General features: G+C 45.7%; 1 protein-coding gene across 2 annotated transcripts in view; it reads left to right on the top strand.

Annotated features, from left to right (window-relative positions):
* Positions 1–18,080, top strand: part of LOC311101151 (anion exchange protein 2-like) — an 82,033-nt gene extending 63,953 nt beyond the window's left edge. For both annotated transcript variants that reach the window (XM_084142228.1, XM_084142229.1), the window contains 19 exons: positions 1,016–1,140; positions 3,308–3,507; positions 7,594–7,730; positions 9,995–10,175; positions 10,571–10,706; positions 11,036–11,237; positions 11,473–11,578; positions 11,732–11,916; positions 12,101–12,314; positions 12,516–12,722; positions 13,025–13,173; positions 13,394–13,588; positions 14,181–14,417; positions 14,601–14,690; positions 14,866–15,032; positions 15,313–15,566; positions 16,049–16,218; positions 16,799–16,972; positions 17,351–18,080. In XM_084142228.1, the coding sequence (XP_083998354.1) occupies positions 1,016–1,140; positions 3,308–3,507; positions 7,594–7,730; positions 9,995–10,175; positions 10,571–10,706; positions 11,036–11,237; positions 11,473–11,578; positions 11,732–11,916; positions 12,101–12,314; positions 12,516–12,722; positions 13,025–13,173; positions 13,394–13,588; positions 14,181–14,417; positions 14,601–14,690; positions 14,866–15,032; positions 15,313–15,566; positions 16,049–16,218; positions 16,799–16,972; positions 17,351–17,431 (3,210 nt within the window). In that variant the 3' untranslated portion in view covers positions 17,432–18,080. The remainder of the gene's footprint in view (positions 1–1,015; positions 1,141–3,307; positions 3,508–7,593; positions 7,731–9,994; positions 10,176–10,570; positions 10,707–11,035; positions 11,238–11,472; positions 11,579–11,731; positions 11,917–12,100; positions 12,315–12,515; positions 12,723–13,024; positions 13,174–13,393; positions 13,589–14,180; positions 14,418–14,600; positions 14,691–14,865; positions 15,033–15,312; positions 15,567–16,048; positions 16,219–16,798; positions 16,973–17,350) is intronic.
* Positions 18,081–18,566: the final 486 nt, after the last annotated feature.

Below are 18,566 nucleotides of genomic sequence, written 5' to 3'. Positions count from 1 at the left end.
GCAAAATACCACACTTTATGTGTAACATTAGAGAAGATTCCATTAAAGAAAACAGTCGGTGTTATGTTAGATAGATAGCTCTCAACCCATGATATGGCAGAGGATGTAAAGCCATAACACATACATTTTTCCAGATGATGGTCAATAATCTCAAAGGCTGCACTGAAGTCTAACAATAAAGATCCCACAATCTTATTATCAATTTATCATCAGTCCTTTGTGTCAGTGCAGTACATGTTGAGTGCCCTTCTCTATAAGCATGCTGAAAGTCTGTTGTTAATTTGTTCACAGAGAAATAGTATTGTACCTGGGCAAACAACCTTTTTCTAAAGGTTTGCTAAGAGCCGGCAGCAAGCTGATTGGTCGGCTGTTAGAACCATTAAAGGGCGCTTTACCATTCTTTGGTAACGGAATGACTTTAGGTTCCCTCCAGGTCTGAGGACAAACACTTTTCTCCAGGCTCAGATGAAAGATATGACAAACAGGACTGGCATTATAGTCCGCTACCATCCGCAGTAGCTTTCCATCTAAGTTGTCAATACCAGATGGTTTTTCATTATTGATTGACAACGATAATTTTTCCACCTCTCCAACACTAACTTTACAGAATTCAAAATTACAATGCTTTTCTTTCATTATTAGGTATTTTATGCATGAATATGATAGCTCGCAGTTTGTTGGCATTTAATGCCTGAGTTTGCCCACTTTGCCAATGAAATTGTCATAGGCAGGAAACACTCAAAACTTTACAAAAACAATAAACCCAGCTGTCTCGTTCAGCGTTCAGCATGCGTCGCTCCCTGATGACGACAGCATTTTGTACATTTTGTGAAAATCCCCCAAATCATGGTCTTTTTTTGTCTGGGTTTTGTGAGGAATCACTCTGAATGATTCATTTTCTACATTGTTTGTTTTTACCTTTACCATAAACCCTATTGCAGTTATTTTCAATACTATGTTCAATATACAGAACACTCATGTTCATGTCATGTGTGCCCTCTATCTCCCTCCATAGTTCTTTCTGTCAGATGAAGATTGCCTGGCCACACCTACCACAGACAGCCTCCACCCTGCCCGAGGGATGGAGGTTGTGCCTCAGTCTGGCGTGGGCACCGAACCTGAAGATGCCACCTCCACCGAGTGAGTACACCTCTCTGAATACACCCATATTTTTATTTCATTATTACCGTAATGATGTGATCGGGTGAGATAATTTTTGGCACTTGAAGTGTCACCCTGCTTTGCGTCACAACAACACAACAAGGACTCTTTTGTAGCACTTAGCCTGATACTGCTTGCTCTGAGGCTTTCTCAGTCACTGATTGGATGAGAGAGGTGGTGCGTATGTGTGGTGTGTGTGTGTGTGTGTGTGTGTGTGTGTGTGTGTGTGTGTGTGTGGTCTCACCCGGGCCGGTCGGGACACACTGTACGTTACCATGTCCCAGGCATTCAGGCACTCTGCAGGGTTCTGATCTAATAGGACCGATTCATCCCCTTGCAACAACACAGAGCCATATTTCACCTGTCTGACTGTCTCCATAGAGAACAGAACACGGACCCTTCCTACTAACACACCTCTCCGTCCCTCCACCAGTGGCATTTAGTCTCAGGACACATTAGTGATGTGTCTTGTCTGGGTTTGGGATATAGCCTTGTGGGCTACCTTTTTTTCTCCTTTCTCCAGTCTGCTGTAATTTCGCTCTGTGTGGACTTCCTCCTACTAGTACTACTAAAACAGCAATACTATATATTGGAAGGTAGAGGTTTCCAAATAAGTGGATTATTCTGACCGCAGAGGGAACTTCTGAATATAGTTGGGGAAAGTAATGTCCAAAATTTTCTGAAACAACCATAAACTGATTTGGAGACAGTTTGACATCTTTAGGTGAGTGTTTGTCGGTTCTGGGACTGCTGGATTGATTAATTCTTAGTGGGCATCTTCACTCATTTTTAGGATGATTTAGTGCAACTGATTTTTTCTTCTCCTGTGAAATTGGCTTTCTGTATGTTTTATACTGGGTTTGTTCCAAGGAATGTTGAGGGAGACTAACAAACCATTCTCCTTTTTTATCTGTGAATTTTGTCATTTATTGGCCCCTAAATTAAAAAGTAGTTTGGTTGTTTAGCTCACTCCAGAGCCCTATACTACGAATCAGGGTTGAGGAGTTAGCGAGTTAACTTTGGTCAACTATGAGTTCAACTTGGGATAACCGGTACCACGAAAGTGGCGTACCTTTTAGCCAGGTAAATTTCTATGGCAGCATATCCTTCAGAACTAACCTGCTCCGGGGCAGGCTAATTCAGGGCTAACTCCATTTTATCCTGAATGAAGTGTCTGAGCCACGAGTTGAGGACCAATGAAAACCGATTCTCTCCCTCTCGCAAATTTTGTGTCATCATACCCTTCATTTGAGGAAGACTACTGATTTAAATATTTTATTAATCAAATGTATTTTTGTGTGTTAAAAAATACCTATCATATTAGGCGTCCACATTTAGTAATGCTTTCTGAACTGTAAAGTTTTTCGCGCAATTGAATTTTGACATTTGCGAGCGGGCTAACTGACAGCCGCAACCAACCATAGACATACAGTATAATCCATAGATGGCAGTTCCCATTCAAGTCAATGACACTGACAAAGGCTTAGGCCAAAGCGTTTGTCTATATACCTACCATGAATGAAATAAATACTAAAAAGAAACCTTATCTCCTTTTTGAGTGCGGACCAGCTACACAATTTTGGAAGCCATTGCTAGTGTATCTATGAGTTTAATAGTCAAATTGCCAGGGTTCGAGGTTCCAAAACCCTAATGGGTTATGTCTATGGTCAAAATGCAACAAGCTATTCCACAGATATGAGTGGGAAAAAGGTGCTCTTGCATTGATAAGCACACGAAAGCACACCAAAGACTGAATTAATGATAAATCATAATTTAAAGACCTCACTTTTAAAGCCTATTTCACACCATAGCCTGCTGAATTTGCAAGATAACTTTTCTTGCATTTAGATTTTGGCACAAATGAAAATGTGGCACTGACTCGCCCATGGATTGATGTTTCAGCATTGTCTCAATGAAGAGTTCGGCATTACAAGCCTACTAGAGTTGGAGGGAGGCGGACTAGCAATATCCACCATCGTAGTACGGATGAAGCCTGACCTGGAATGTGAAGCTAACTGAAGCTGGCTAGCTTTATTAAAGCCTGAGTAGATCTAGCTTGCTTCTTATTATACCACTCAGGCTCACATCTAATATTTTGTTGACCTTAAAGTTCTTAACCCTGTTCTTTCTCTCTCTCCTCTCCCAGAAAGCCCTGTCTGACCTTGTCCAGCAGTGACCCGTCCGACCCCACCTCTCTGACCCGCGTAGCCAGCCGCAGCTACGACCTGCAGGAGCGCCGGCGCACGGGCAACATGACGGGCGCCGAGCAGGCCAAGTACCAGCGCATCCCCACGGATGAGAGCGAGGCGCAGACCCTGGCATCGGCCGACCTGGACGGCATTAAGAGTGAGTCTGGGGGAAGTATGGAAACATCACCTTAGACATTTCGGGCCGGTTTACAGATTAAGCTTAATCATGGACTAAAAAGCAAGATCAGTGAAGAATCTCCAATGAAAAGGCTTCTTAGTCCAGGATTAGGCTTAATCTGTGTCCGGGAAACAGCCCCTACATGTTCAGCCATTCATTTGTTGTCGACTGAACTGAAGCAATATTTTAGTGCTTACTTTATTGTATGTATCATTTAATTCAGTGCCAAGAAGACATGTGGGTTCTCTCTTTGTATAGACAGCATATTATGTTCAAACTTGTACTTGTACATTTACAGGCTGTTTTGTCCATTGGGAGATTTATTCAGAAGCCCAGTACTCTAAACTCTCCCTGACCTACTAATCTAAACTCTCCCAGACCTTGGAGTGCTGCAGTCATCTGCTCTGCCAGATTAACTTTTAAAGATGTATTAAAAAATTGGACTTCAATTGCTTAATGTCTTGCTCTTCGTGTGTGTGTGTATTTCTGTGTACGCCTGTGTGTGTGAGTGTGTGTTTGTGCGTGCAATTCAGCCTGTTTGATATCCCACATTATTATCCTTCCCGCTGAGCAATGTGATTAAAGTGGAAGAAGTCTTTGGCTCCACTGAAGGTCGGAATGCTCGGGGGGGGGGGTGCACAAGGATACATTAATGAGGGGCACTATGAGTCAGTGTGCCCCCCGCCGTTGCCCTGTGACGTCCCCAGCTCCAGGGGCACCAGAGTTGATTTACATCAGGGGATCGACCCCTCAGCGGACAGCGGCAGCTTATCAGAGTGTGGCGGACAGGAACAGAACAGGAGCGAAGTCCTCTAATTAAATTAGCCTGTTCCCGCTGTCAGCTGAGGCCCCTGGAACCAGGCCTGAGCCAACCTGGTGGCTAATTGAGAAAGCTGCCCTTCTGGTTCACAACCCCTGAGTCATTAGTGCCAATTCTAACAATGGGGAAGAGCTAAGTCGTCTGAAAGAACAACATGAGAGGGAAGCTGATGGATGCATGGAATTTATCTGATGTAGGTGATGTAGGTCCAGTGCCAACATGGGGCTACGTGACATAGAGGGTGTGGCCATTGTGAGGGTCCCTGACAGCATCAGAGCATAGAGATCCTATTAAATTACTAGTCATAAACCCTTAAAGTTCCAGAGTGGTCCGAAAATGGCACCCATTGTGGTCAGGGAGAAATCCAAACCAGACTTATTTGAATGAATGGCAGTAGAGGCATACAGTGGGGAGAACAAGTATTTGATACACTGCCGATTTTGCAGGTTTTCCTACTTACAAAACATGTAGAGGTCTGTAATTTTTATCATAGGTACACTTCAACTGTGAGAGACGGAATCTAAAACAAAAATCCAGAAAATCACATTGTATGATTTTTAAGTAATTAATTTGCATTTTATTGCATGAAATAAGTATTTGATCACCTACCAACCAGTAAGAATTCCGGCTCTCACAGATCTGTTAGTTTTTCTTTAAGAAGCCCTCCTGTTCTCCACTCATTACCTGTATTAACTGCACCTGTTTGAACTCGTTACCTGTATAAAAGACACCTGTCCACACACTCAATCAAACAGACTCCAACCTCTCCACAATGGCCAAGACCAGAGAGCTGTGTAAGGACATCAATAATAAAATTGTAGACCTGCACAAGGCTGGGATGGGCTACAGGACAATAGGCAAGCAGCTTGGTGAGAAGGCAACAACTGTTGGCACAATTATTAGAAAATGGAAGAAGTTCAAGATGACGGTAAATCACCCTCGGTCTGGGTATCCATGCAAGATCTCACCTTGTGGGGCATCTATGATCATGAGGAAGGTGAGGGATCAGCCCAGAACTACACGGCAGGACCTGGTCAATGACCTGAAAAGAGCTGGGACAACAGTCTCAAAGAAAACCATTAGTAACACACTACGCCGTCATGGATTAAAATCCTGCAGCACACGCAAGGTCCCCCTGCTCAAGCCAGCGCATGTCCAGGCCCGTCTGAAGTTTGCCAATGACCATCTGGATGATCCAGAGGAGGAATGGGAGAAGGTAATGTGGTCTGATGAGACAAAAATATAGCTTTTTGGTCTAAACTCCACTCGCCGTGTTTGGAGGAAGAAGAAGGATGAGTGCAACCCCAAGAACACCATCCCAACCGTGAAGCATGGAGGTGAAAACATAATTCTTTGGGGATGCTTTTCTGCAAAGGGGACAGGACGACTGCACCGTATTGAGGGGAGGATGGATGGGGCCATGTATCGCGAGATCTTGGCCAACAACCTCCTTCCCTCAGTAAGAGCATTGAAGATGGGTCGTGGCTGGGTCTTCCAGCATGACAACGACCCGAAATACACAGCCAGGGCAACTAAGGAGTGGCTCCGTAAGAAGCATCTCAAGGTCCTGGAGTGGCCTAGCCAGTCTCCAGACCTGAACCCAATAGAAAATCTTTGGAGGGAGCTGAAAGTCCATATTGCCCAGCGACAGCCCCGAAACCTGAAGGATCTGGAGAAGGTCTGTATGGAGGAGTGGGCCAAAATCCCTGCTGCAGTGTGTGCAAACCTGGTCAAGACCTACAGGAAACGTATGATCTCTGTAATTGTAAACAAAGGTTTCTGTACCAAATATTAAGTTCTGCTTTTCTGATGTATCAAATACTTATGTCATGCAATAAAATGCAAATTAATTACTTAAAAATCATACAATGTGATTTTCTGGATTTTTGTTTTAGATTTCGTCTCTCACAGTTGAAGTGTACCTATGATAAAAATTACAGACCTCTACATGCTTTGTAAGTAGGAAAACCTGCAAAATCGGCATTGTATCAAATACTTGTTCTCCCCACTGTAGGTGATGCATTTATTTTGGTATTTTAATTCCTCATTCTATTATCTTTTATTTTCTTCCCAGAATTGCAAAGCAGCCTGGGTAAGTGCCTCTGCGGCTGGCTGCTGCTCAATGATTGGAATTATTAGATCACTGTCTCCTTCCCCTTTTGTTCAACCCTCCGGTTGTTAGCACCTCCGCTAGCTAATGCGCTCGGACGGTTTCTACCCCAACCAGGTCAGGTGGTGGTCAAGGAATGGCAACTTTTTCAGCTTTTCTTCGAGCTCCAGTCCTGAACACGCAAGGACTGGATCTTGAGACGGTAGAGGTGACTGTTCCTCATGCCCATGCCAGCTTTATGCCAGCACCGCGCCCACCTCCAAGCTCCTCTCCTTCAAGAGTGTCATCCAGTCAGGCCCAGTCCCACTCTGGGGCTGCCCAGACACTCATGCAAGCACCTGGAGTCAGACACATCGTGGAGCCTCTATGGCGGACTAACGGTTCCAGTGGACATAGCCTTGAGGTCTGACAAGTTACAGCAACACCTTACAGCAAAACCTGGACAATGACCAAGAGGCTCAAATGACAGAAGATTATACTTCGTTGCTCTCCAGTTTCACTCGCTGAGTTTTCCAAAAAGGACCAACAGGACAACTCGTTCATTAGGAGAAATGCTGTCATTTTCCCACACCCCCAGAGTTGATGAAGGTGCTCAATGACCAGGGTGTTTCTCAAATAGGGAAAGAGCCCACTGACAAAGGTAAGATTCCTACCTCTAACAGGATCATCGCATCCGTTGCCCCTTCCCTCTGAGATGTATCCGAGAGTCTCTGTGCCATCCAGCCTCCTTGTCCAGGTTGTCCTTGGTTTGCGGCCAGTCTGGTAACCCAACCCCACAGCAAGGCCAGGTGAACAAAAGCAGCGGCCTGGCCTCTGTGAGTGTGCGACTCTGAGATTTGACCTGGTGGTGGGATGGTGGGGACGTCATCCCAGAGCCAAGAGCTCACCATTAGGAAGATCACTGTTTGGGAGAAAGCTACAACGCTGCAATGGATTGTTGACCACTGTTAGATGTTTAGGCAGTGTTTGGGATCACAATCACCACCACATTCATATTCAAAACAGTAGATAAGGGGGTGTCAATACATGATAGATCAATATATAGTGACAATCATGAACCTCTATTGCGATGCCTGTCCATAGATGGTGATGATTTTGCACTCACCTCTCCCCTCTCACACCTTTCACTCCTCAGGCCATCGTTTTGAGGATGTCCCTGGGGTACGGAGACACCTGGTCAGAAAGAGCACCAAGGGCCAAGTGGTGCATGTCGGCAAGGACCACCAGGAGACCAGCATACGCAGCCAAAAAAAGGACCGGACCCCACATGAGGTGAGTGTACGAAAAAACTAGCAGTAGTACCCACTCCTTTGCTTGTGTTGGGAAACAGTGTCACATAGTCCCTTGTTTTAGATGATATGATTGGGTTTTATTCATTAGAGGTTTTCATGGATTTCCTGATGTTTTTGGCAAGGATTAAGGTTTGAAAGTAGATGTTGCTGCTTGTTTTAAGAAATTCCATGCAGGACACATGTAGGTGAAGTTTCTCTTGGGAGACCAGTTTCTATGTTTTGCTCAGTTTAGACAAAGGTAAATATGGTTAATTGTTTTCTTGAAACTCCCCCCAATTGTTTTTATTACAACTGGGAAACAGGAAAATCCAGCAACATTCTCTGTCTGGGCGCAGCCCAACTACAGTATCTTTATGTGGATGGGAGAGGGGGCAGAACACAATTAAAAATGAATGAATTAGTTATTTCCTTTCACACACCCAAAAGAAAGGGGCAGCGAAGAGTTCAGGTAACAAGACACCCGGTGCTCCCTGAGAGAGGGAGCCATGATTTATTAACACACACACACAGGCCCCCAACAACAGGTTCTCTCAGGGTAGAGAGTGTGTACGAGCTACAGAGTGTGTGTGTGTGTGTGTGTGTGGAGAGATGTAAGGGTCGCCTGCTCTGTGTGCGGGTCTGTGTCAGTCGTCAGTGTGTTGAGCCCACCCTCTCGCTCCCTCCAGTCGTTACCGCCAGTGGTTCTGTACCGTTCTGCCTCCCGGCCAGACGGCATGGTCCTATTGGACTACGGCCATATGACCCGGCCCCAGAAGGTGAGGCGGCTTAGCCGGCCAAACACAGGTTCCAGGAGTGTGGGTTTGCACATGAGGGTAGGTACAGTATGGTTACTCGCTAATCATTAGTTATGTTGTTGGCTTGGCATTAAAACAGGTAGTGGTGGGTTGGGTATCACTAACTCACCATCATAGTTTCTCTTTAACCAGCCTGTTGTGACGTGATAAGGCTGTAATGGTGTGATACTGTATTTCTACTCATCAGAGTCTCTACTATTTCTACTGTATTTCTACTCATCACAGTTTGTGGATGTTCGGGAAGAACTTAATCTCAACGGAGTGTCTGTTGTGCTCATTCAAATGGTTTTGACTGAAATAATGTTGCATTTGCTAGTTGCTTAGGCTATTTGCTGTCCACTGCCTATATTTGTGAAGTGTATTGACAATGAGGATAATTTCATTGCATATGTTGGGTGTTCCTAATATAACCGAGTAACACTGTTGAGTGTGTTTCTGTTTGACGTCAACATGCACCGTATACCTGGGTTCAAATACTATTTAAAATCTTTAAAATACTTTGAGCGTTTGGTCTAGCCTGCCTGGAATGCCAGATGGACTGGGTTTGCAGTTTTGGGACTATTTTATTGGTCCATTAAGCCAGGCAAGCTCAATCAACCACAAATAAAGTATTTGAAATTATTTCAAATAGTATTTGAACCCAGGTCTGATGCAGCTTGCATGGTTTTCAGAAGTCAATAGGTTCAAGGCCCAGTGCCAATGACTTTCACACTTGACATTTTGAAGAGTGAAACTAGATAAACACTTACATATGTACATATAGTTATCTGGATGTGCTTTCCCTTCCTTATAATGTTGACTGTCTTTAAAGAAAGCATGATCCTGAGAAGAGCTAGCGTTAATTCTATAATAACATCTGGACAATATGGACAAAACAAATCAAAACAGATTGGTTAGTGCTATCCGGGATCCTTGGGACTTCCCTACCCTAAATCATATCCCCTACCCTACCCTACCCTTCCCTAACCTTAACCAGAACCCTTGCCTAACTTTAACCCTAACCTTAACCATTTTACATTTCAACTTCAACTGGGTAGGGCCATCCGAAGGATCCCAGATAGCAAGGACTGAAGCAGATCTAGCCACATTTAAGCATATTGAAAACAATTTCCCCTTATAGTTCAGCTATTCGGATCCTCACTGAATCTAATCAAATTTGCTCAATGATAACTTGGTTTGAAGTGTTTTGAAGGAGACGCTGGTTTGAACATTTCAGACTCCTGGATGTGCATGGGTATCTACACAGAACATGCTAATATCAGGGATATTGACTTGTATTGGTTTTTGGACAAACATGCTAAAAAGTTAGCAATTGGAGACAGTGGCCACTGGCCAGGTAAACAAAAGCATGGATTACTGTCTTACCTTGTACATAGACTGCTTACAGGGTAAGGAAACCAATATGCCATTTGGGTGAACTGTCACTTTAACGTCCATCTCTCCCTGTCAGGTGTTTGTGGAGCTGAACGAGCTGATCATGGATAAGAACCAGGAAATGCAGTGGCGGGAAACGGCCCGTTGGATCAAGTTTGAGGAGGACGTGGAAGAGGAGACGGATCGATGGGGTAAACCCCACGTGGCCTCGCTCTCCTTCCGCAGCCTGCTGGAGCTCCGCAAGACCATCTCCCACGGTAGGAGAGAAAGATAGGAGAGAGAGGAGAGAGAGGAGAGAAAGAGAGGAGAGAAAGAGAGGAGAGGGAGAGAGGAGAGGGAGAGAAAGAGAGGAGAGGGAGAGAAAGAGAGGAGAGGAGAGGGAGAGAAAGAGAGGAGAGGGAGATGGAGAGGAGAGGGAGATAAAGAGAGGAGGGAAAGAGAAGAGAGGAGGGAAAGAGAAGAGAGAAAGAGGGAGAGAAAAAGAGAGGGAGAGAAAGAGAGGAGAGTGAGGGAAGGAGTGAAAGAGAGGAGAGTGAGGGAAGGAGTGAGAAAGAGCGAGTGGGTGGGTGTCTGTGTGTGTGTGTGTGTGTGTACATCTGTGTGTGCCATCCCTGCCGTGACCCTAGTGTGCCGTGTCTCCTCTGCCACCCAGGGGCGGTGTTATTGGACCTGGACCAGAAGACTCTGCCTGGCATCGCCCACCAGGTGGTGGAGCAGATGATCATCTCAGACCAGATTAAGGCCGAGGACCGCGCAAACGTGCTCCGAGCCCTGCTTCTCAAACACAGGTACAGGACCACCACTACACCTAAAAATCGTCTAGGACAGCTTAGTGAAAAAGACACTCCCATTAATTGTGTGGACATTACTGTATTTATACTCTGGCTATTGTTTTTCAACAGGATACATAAAAAAAAATAGCTGGAGTTCATCTAACATTCTGATCTCATAGATGAAATGGCATTATTCAGAATGCCAATTCACACTGATGAACTTTCCATGTCTCTGCCTGTCCCCCTGGTCCCGCCTGCTTGCTTGGTAGGTCGCACCTCGCCCTCTCTCATGCTATGTATCTCCTGCTCAACCTCTGTGTGCCTTTCCCTCCCTCCCCCCGCAGTCACCCGAGTGACGAGAAGGAGCACAGCCACAACCCCTTCCCCAGGAACATCTCTGCGGCCAGCCTGGGCAGCCTGCTGCCCCACCACCACAGCTCCAACCACATCCAACAGCCAGAGCCCTCCGTCACAGACCCCCTCATGGGCTCGGCCTGCTCGGGGGAACAGGAGACACGCATTGACATGGAGAAGAACGACCTGCAGGTAGCTACAGCTCAGGGTTGATACTATGTGGTTTACTGTGGCGAATGTAGGTTGGATAACTTATTTGACTGACAGAGAGAGCAGGCAATAGCATGGTGGTGTAGAAATATTTATTTGGGTAGAATGTCTCTTCTAGCAGTATATGATTCAGTCCCTTTTTAATGGTTAAGGTCTCCCATTGGTCAGCTAGACAGAGACCTGCGTTAACTATATTCTGATTGGTGTTCTGCAACAGAAGGAGTCGACTCCAAATATTGGCATGCACAGATCCAAGTCCAAGCATGAGCTCAAGCTGCTGGAGAAGATTCCAGAGAACGCTGAGGCCACTGTTGTCCTTGTGGGTGAGTTGAATTGTGTTGAATTCTTTCAAGTAGGTACCATAAGGTACCCACTGTTAACCGAAAACGTATCAGTAAATACAGGCTGAAACAGGAGTGTAAAATATAGCAGTTTCCCAGCCTCTGACACTCTGTCCTCCCCGTTCCTCTTTCCAGGCAGTGTGGACTTCCTGGAGCAGCCCACCATGGCGTTTGTCCGGCTGCAGGAGGCGCAGGAGCTGGACTCTGTCCTGGAGGTCCCCGTGCCCGTCAGGTTCATCTTCGTCCTGCTGGGACCTCCCAGCACCAACATGGACTACCACCAGATCGGACGCTCCATCTCCACACTCATGTCTGACAAGGTCAGTGTGGGGCCAATTAGAGCAGACCAAGACAATGGATATAGTTCAATAGTAATTTCACTGTTTTCAGTTTCCATTCCGTTTCCATTCATGTTTTCATTTGATTTAACTGTTGTTACCTCTGAAACATCACACAGGATGATGAGTATAAATCCTAAATGTCGTGTGTTTCCCTCCCCTCCAGCACTTCCATGAGTCGGCCTACCTGGCGGACGACCGTCAGGACCTGCTCAACGCCATCAACAGCTTCCTGGACTGCAGCATCGTGCTGCCCCCCTCGGAGATGGGTGGTGAGGAGCTGCTGCACTCAGTCTCTCGCTTCCAGAAGGAGATGCTCCGCAAGAGGGAGGAGCAAGGAGCCCTGCTGGCCAAGGAGCCCAAAAGCCAGGAAGAGAAAGGTGGGGTAATTCCAACATTTTGTTCACAGAGAAATGATGTCCTAGCAACTTTCCCAGCTCCTCAGACCGTTACCTGGATGTTAATGTTTTAAAAGTTTCCTTTTTTTTTAATGCAAAAATGTTTCCAAAGAAACTTCATTTTTCTAGTGCCATATTTGAAATTGATGTCCATGTGACACGGTCTGTGTTCATGTCTTCCAGAGGCCCTTCTATCGCCCGGGAAGCTGGGAGACGACCCCCTGCAGCGTACGGGACGCCCCTTCGGCGGCCTGATCCGGGACGTGAAGCGCCGCTACCCAAAGTACGTGAGCGACTTCAAGGACGCGCTGAACGCCCAGTGCGCGGCGGCCGTCATCTTCATCTACTTCGCTGCCCTCTCCCCCGCCATCACCTTCGGAGGCCTCCTGGGTGAGTCCGAGAGGTTAAAGATGGCTAGCAAATTATGGCACATTAACAGAAATGTTGATGAACGTAAATTAATAAATTAAGGGAAAGAATGGGGAACAATGAACAGGATGGAAAACTAACCACACCACAAATCCACCCAATACCCATCTACCGCTATCAACACACAACCAGACACTTAGCATGTGTTTAAATCAGGCATTGGAGGTGTATTGAATGTTATTTACTAATGTTTTTAAATAACGTTCTTAGGTGGTTTTCTGAATGTTGTTTGTGCGGTTTCTTGACTGTGTGCCTTGTGGTAGGTGAGAAGACTGAGGGTCTGATCGGTGTGTCTGAGCTGATCGTGGCCACAGCGGTGCAGGGCATTCTCTTCTGCGTCTTGGGGGCCCAGCCGCTCCTGGTGGTGGGCTTTTCTGGACCCCTGCTCGTCTTTGAAGAGGCCTTCTACTCTGTGAGTTACCTCAAACTGGATTCAGAGATGACATTCTTGACTACTGCATAAGAATCCCTTTTGTATTTTCCTTCCATTTGATGGTGTGTATAACAGAATCATGTAACAAACCTTCCAGCAGTGTCATAACTTGTCACACCCTCTACTACTCTAGTTGCTTGTGTCCTAACCTCTCTCTTTCTCTTCTCCTCTCTTTTCTCTCTCTCTCTTCTCTCTCTAGTTCTGTAAGGGGAACGGGGTGGAATACCTGACGGGCCGGGTGTGGATCGGCTTCTGGCTCATCATCATCGTGGTGATGACGGTGGCCTTGGAGGGCAGTTTCCTGGTTCGCTTTGTCTCACGCTTCACCCAAGAGATCTTCTCCTTCCTCATCTCACTCATCTTCATCTTCGAGACCTTCTCCAAGATAGGCAAGGTACTGTAAACCTGGCGCTCAGTTGACTATAGTATTGAAACTGATAGAAACGATTTAGTGCCCTTCTATGTGCTAAAAGCACTTGACATTGTAGAAAGGGGATCAAATCTGACTCTAGATTGGACTGTGCTCACAACATGGGGTCGAAATAATACGTTGCATAATATGATGCAAAATGCATCCTACTGTGACACATTCTGTATTTTTTCAGTTCTATATCTTGAAAACTTGATTGTTGACATACAAAACATTTTGGGACTGTATCGACAGTGGACTAATGAAACAAATACCAAAAGATAGTTTTTGAGTGGTATTTTCTTTTAACAGGTACATATTTTGTGATTGAGTGGCCCTGATCCGAGAACAAAGTGAAAGGGACAGAAAGCCGACTATAATCCGGCTTTATGATTTCTGGAATGTTACTATTTTTAGACATTTGCCAACACAAGATTTAGAAGGGATTATTTGTGTATGAATTAATCTCCATTCCCAGAACGTGTTTGCGGGGACTTTAAAGGTATGATGTGGGTGGGGGGGGGGGGGTCAGTGAAGCGGTGCTTTAATGCAAACCTTTTTCTGTGTCGCCGGGCAGACTTTCGTGGATCACCCGCTGCAGCGCTGTTACCTTGACAACAGCACTGCGGAGAACACCACGATGGAGAATAGCCCCCTGGAGCTGTTGCTTGGCAACGGCACCATTTCGGTGGTGCCGGTGAAGGTCCGGAGGGAACCCAACACAGCACTGCTCTCCCTGGTGCTCATGTCTGGAACCTTCTTTATTGCATTCTACCTGCGCAAGTTCAAAAACAGTGCCTTCTTCCCTGGCAAGGTAAGATACACTTAATGAGGAGAAGGAGTGCAGTATCATTATCAGGATGTATGTCAATTAAATAGAAACTTAATAAGACTATACATAATTATTTGGAAGTTTATTGTAGAACCACAGAACTAGTGTCCCTTCATGGGCTGTGTTATGAATTGCCTACACGTAACTGTTTTTGTTGTTGTTCAGCTCCGTAGGATCATTGGAGATTTCGGGGTCCCCATAGCCATCCTCATCATGGTCCTAGTGGACTACAGTATAAGTGACACTTACACACAGGTGAGCAGTACTGCAATGAAAAGAACTCCAACATTCATTTGTTCATTGAATTGTCTCGATTAAGCTTAACTTCTGTCTTACTGAGAAATTATATAGAACCAGTTTCTTTGAAGACAAATTACGTAATGTCATTACCCTCTATAACACATGTCACTTTCTCCCTGACCTTGTGTAGAAACTGAGCGTGCCCAGTGGCTTCTCTGTGACCAGTCCTGAGAAGCGTGGCTGGGTGATCAACCCCCTGGGCATGGACACCCCGTTCCCCATCTGGATGATGTTCGGCAGCGTACTGCCCGCCCTGCTGGTCTTCATTCTCATCTTCATGGAGACACAGATCACCACGTGAGTCACACTGTCACACACACCTCCCTCCCATCACCCAGGGTCTTCTTTCCCCAGATATTAAAATGCATGGTGTGAATAGACGGTATAAACACAGTGCGGTGAGGACATGCATGGAAGACATTACAGTTGTTGTATTATATATCATAGTATATTTATCAGATGTCATGTTGATTGACTAATGTCGATTTATTCATGTCGACTCCTTCTCAACCATCTGCCCTTTATGGGTCCTCCCCTCCTTCTCTTCCTCTTTCCCCCTCACTCCCTCCCTCCCCAGGCTGATAGTGAGTAAGAAGGAGCGGATGCTGGTGAAGGGTTCTGGCTTCCACCTGGACCTGCTGGTGATCGTGGTGTTGGGCGGCACCTCGGCCCTGTTCGGCCTGCCCTGGATGGCTGCTGCCACCGTGCGCTCCGTCACACACGCCAACGCCCTCACCGTCATGAGCAAGGCGGTCGCCCCAGGTGACAAGCCCCGCATCCAGGAGGTCAAGGAGCAGCGGGTCACAGGGTTGCTGGTGGCCATCTTAGTAGGTGAGTGTCTGTTGACTAGATGTAGAATAGACTAGAATGGAAGATGTTTGGTGCTTCTCAAAAGTTTAACGTAGCTTCCTCCCATTGACTCCTCCCTTTCTTCTCTAGTGATCTGAAAACACAGGACAAAAACAAAATATACAAGCAAAATATCTGTGACTTTGCTTCTGGTGACTTGGCTTTTCCCTTTCTAGTTATTTCACATCAGACTATAATATAATAATAATAATAATAATAATATAATATGCCATTTAGCAGACGCTTTTATCCAAAGCGACTTACAGTCATGCGTGCATACATTTTTTTTTGTGTATGGGTGGTCCCGGGGATCGAACCCACTACCTTGGCGTTACAAGCGCCGTGCTCTACCAGCTGAGCTACAGGGGACCACAAGACTACTTGAAGAGGCAACTGTAGTAGAGTATTGAGATGCAATCGTGTTTTCAGTCATTTCTCTAAACTCTTCCTCCCTCGTCCTCTAGGCCTTTCCATCGTGATCGGAGACCTCTTGCGTCAGATCCCCATCGCTGTGCTGTTTGGCATCTTCCTCTATATGGGCGTGATGTCACTCAACGGCATCCAGTTCACAGAGCGCCTGATGCTACTGCTGATGCCCCCCAAGTACCACCCAGACCACACCTACGTCCGCAAGGTGACCATGGCACACAGTCACAGAGAGAAACATAGAGCAGTGGCTCTTGGTCCGTATGCATTATGATCTGAAAGGCAAAACTGATTCTAGTTCAGCACCTCTACTGTGAGACACTTGCTGGTTCCCAAAAACGTTTTGGCCCTGATCCACCTAATAGATAGTCTGCCTGATACCAAACTCAAAGTCCTCCTGACTTCAGAATCTGGAGAAGCTGATCGATGTTGTAGGCATGATGCGTTGATAATGAAGGGGGGTGTGCATTTTTACTTGTTGGTTCTCCTCTGTGTTTTTCTCACTCAAACACATACAGCCCCTGAGCATCACCCCTTTCCGTTACAGCTCAGTGGGTCAGCTGTCCTTCACTGTGTACCACGAGGGTCGCGTCAGCCATGCTACAGAAGAGAGCCTTTCCTGTATAATCCAGTATATAAACCCATAGAAGCTATTTCCCCCAATGGGATACCAGACTGTGTATACATACTGTATGTGTTATACCGTATCATATACATGATGTTATTGTCTCATTTCCTGTGTATTACAGTAATCCACTACATTAACCTATAGTCACTGTGTCCCCCAGGTGAAAACGCTGCGAATGCACCTGTACACGCTGATCCAGCTGGTGTGTCTGGCAGCGCTGTGGGCCGTGATGTCCACCGCGGCCTCGCTGGCCTTCCCCTTCGTTCTCATCCTCACCGTCCCAGTCAAGATGTTTCTGCTGTCGCGCATCTTCACCACCCGAGAGATGCAGTGTGTAAGTTAGCCCACACGGGGGCGCACTAGGCCCATTCACTAGCATTCACCCTATGGAGCCTGGTCAAAAGTAGTGCACTATATAGGGAATAGGCTGCCATTTGAGGCGCATCTACTGTCTAAACTCTGAGGACATTTGAGGAGAGGGCCTTATGGCACATTAGATTAAATGCATAGGGAGTTTTTACTTGAGGCTGTCTGTTCTGCTTGTTCTTCAGTGGGTTTAGTCGTGGCTTGGCGAAATTGACTTTCTATCCTGTACAAAGTGCTGATTGAAGAAATATTTACAATATATCTACTTAATTAAAATCAATCAATCAATCTTAATCAACAGTGTAGCTACTGCCTTGCTCTAACTGTCTGCTCTCTTCTCTCCCAGCTGGATTCTGATGACGCAGAGCCCATCTTTGATGAGAGAGAGGTCCATGACGAATACTCAGAGATGCACATGCCTGTGTGACCCACACCATCATATACCTACCTACCGCTGGATTCCTCCCTCAGTGGCCAAACCAACCTGCCAATCACTCTACCAACTAATGAGAAGCCTGTCCAAGGGATCCACCAGCAAAACCCTATATACCTAAATGATAGACCCTCAGACTATCATTGAGCTCTGTTGGTCCTGGCTTCCATTGGTTTAACCACACCTGACCAAAGGGTAAAGATGTCGCATGCAGGTTCCCTTTAATCTCATTCACTTGGACAGAGTTCAATTGGATGCCATGAGTGATTCAACGTTTTCATGACAATAAACAAGCGGTCTCATGATGACACACAGCAGGAAATGGAGACCCATTATAGGGGGCACATCATGTCATCGGAAGGGGTCAGGGGTTAGGGGTCATAACCCAACAGAGCACTTTGTGGCGTTAGGGATGAATACCGACTGAAAGGTCCAACCAGTTCAGCATATTTATTTTATTCATCATCCATGTTTTTATATATTGCTACATATTTTAAAATATGTCAGTGGAGGAGAGGTTCAAATTAAATTGTGTTATATAGATTTCTAATTTCAAGGTTTATTCCAATGAGATATATATATATACAGTGGGGAGAACAAGTATTTGATACACTGCCGATTTTGCAGGTTTTCCTACTTACAAAGCATGTAGAGGTCTGTAATTTTTATCATAGGTACACTTCAACTGTGAGAGACGGAATCTAAAACAAAAATCCAGAAAATCACATTGTATGATTTTTAAGTAATTAATTTGCATTTTATTGCATGAAATAAGTATTTGATCACCTACCAACCAGTAAGAATTCCGGCTCTCACAGACCTGTTAGTTTTTCTTTAAGAAGCCCTCCTGTTCTCCACTCATTACCTGTATTAACTGCACCTGTTTGAACTCGTTACCTGTATAAAAGACACCTGTCCACACACTCAATCAAACAGACTCCAACCTCCACAATGGCCAAGACCAGAGAGTTGTGTAAGGACATCAGGGATAAAATTGTAGACCTGCACAAGGCTGGGATGGGCTACAGGACAATAGGCAAGCAGCTTGGTGAGAAGGCAACAACTGTTGGCGCAATTATTAGAAAATGGAAGAAGTTCAAGATGACGGTCAATCACCCTCGGTCTGGGG

This window comes from Coregonus lavaretus, assembly GCF_964263955.1.
Source record: "Coregonus lavaretus genome assembly, chromosome: 2".
Taxonomy (NCBI): domain Eukaryota; kingdom Metazoa; phylum Chordata; class Actinopteri; order Salmoniformes; family Salmonidae; genus Coregonus; species Coregonus lavaretus.
The sequence above is the reverse complement of the archived record's forward strand: the minus strand, read 5'-3'. Positions and strand labels throughout refer to the sequence as shown.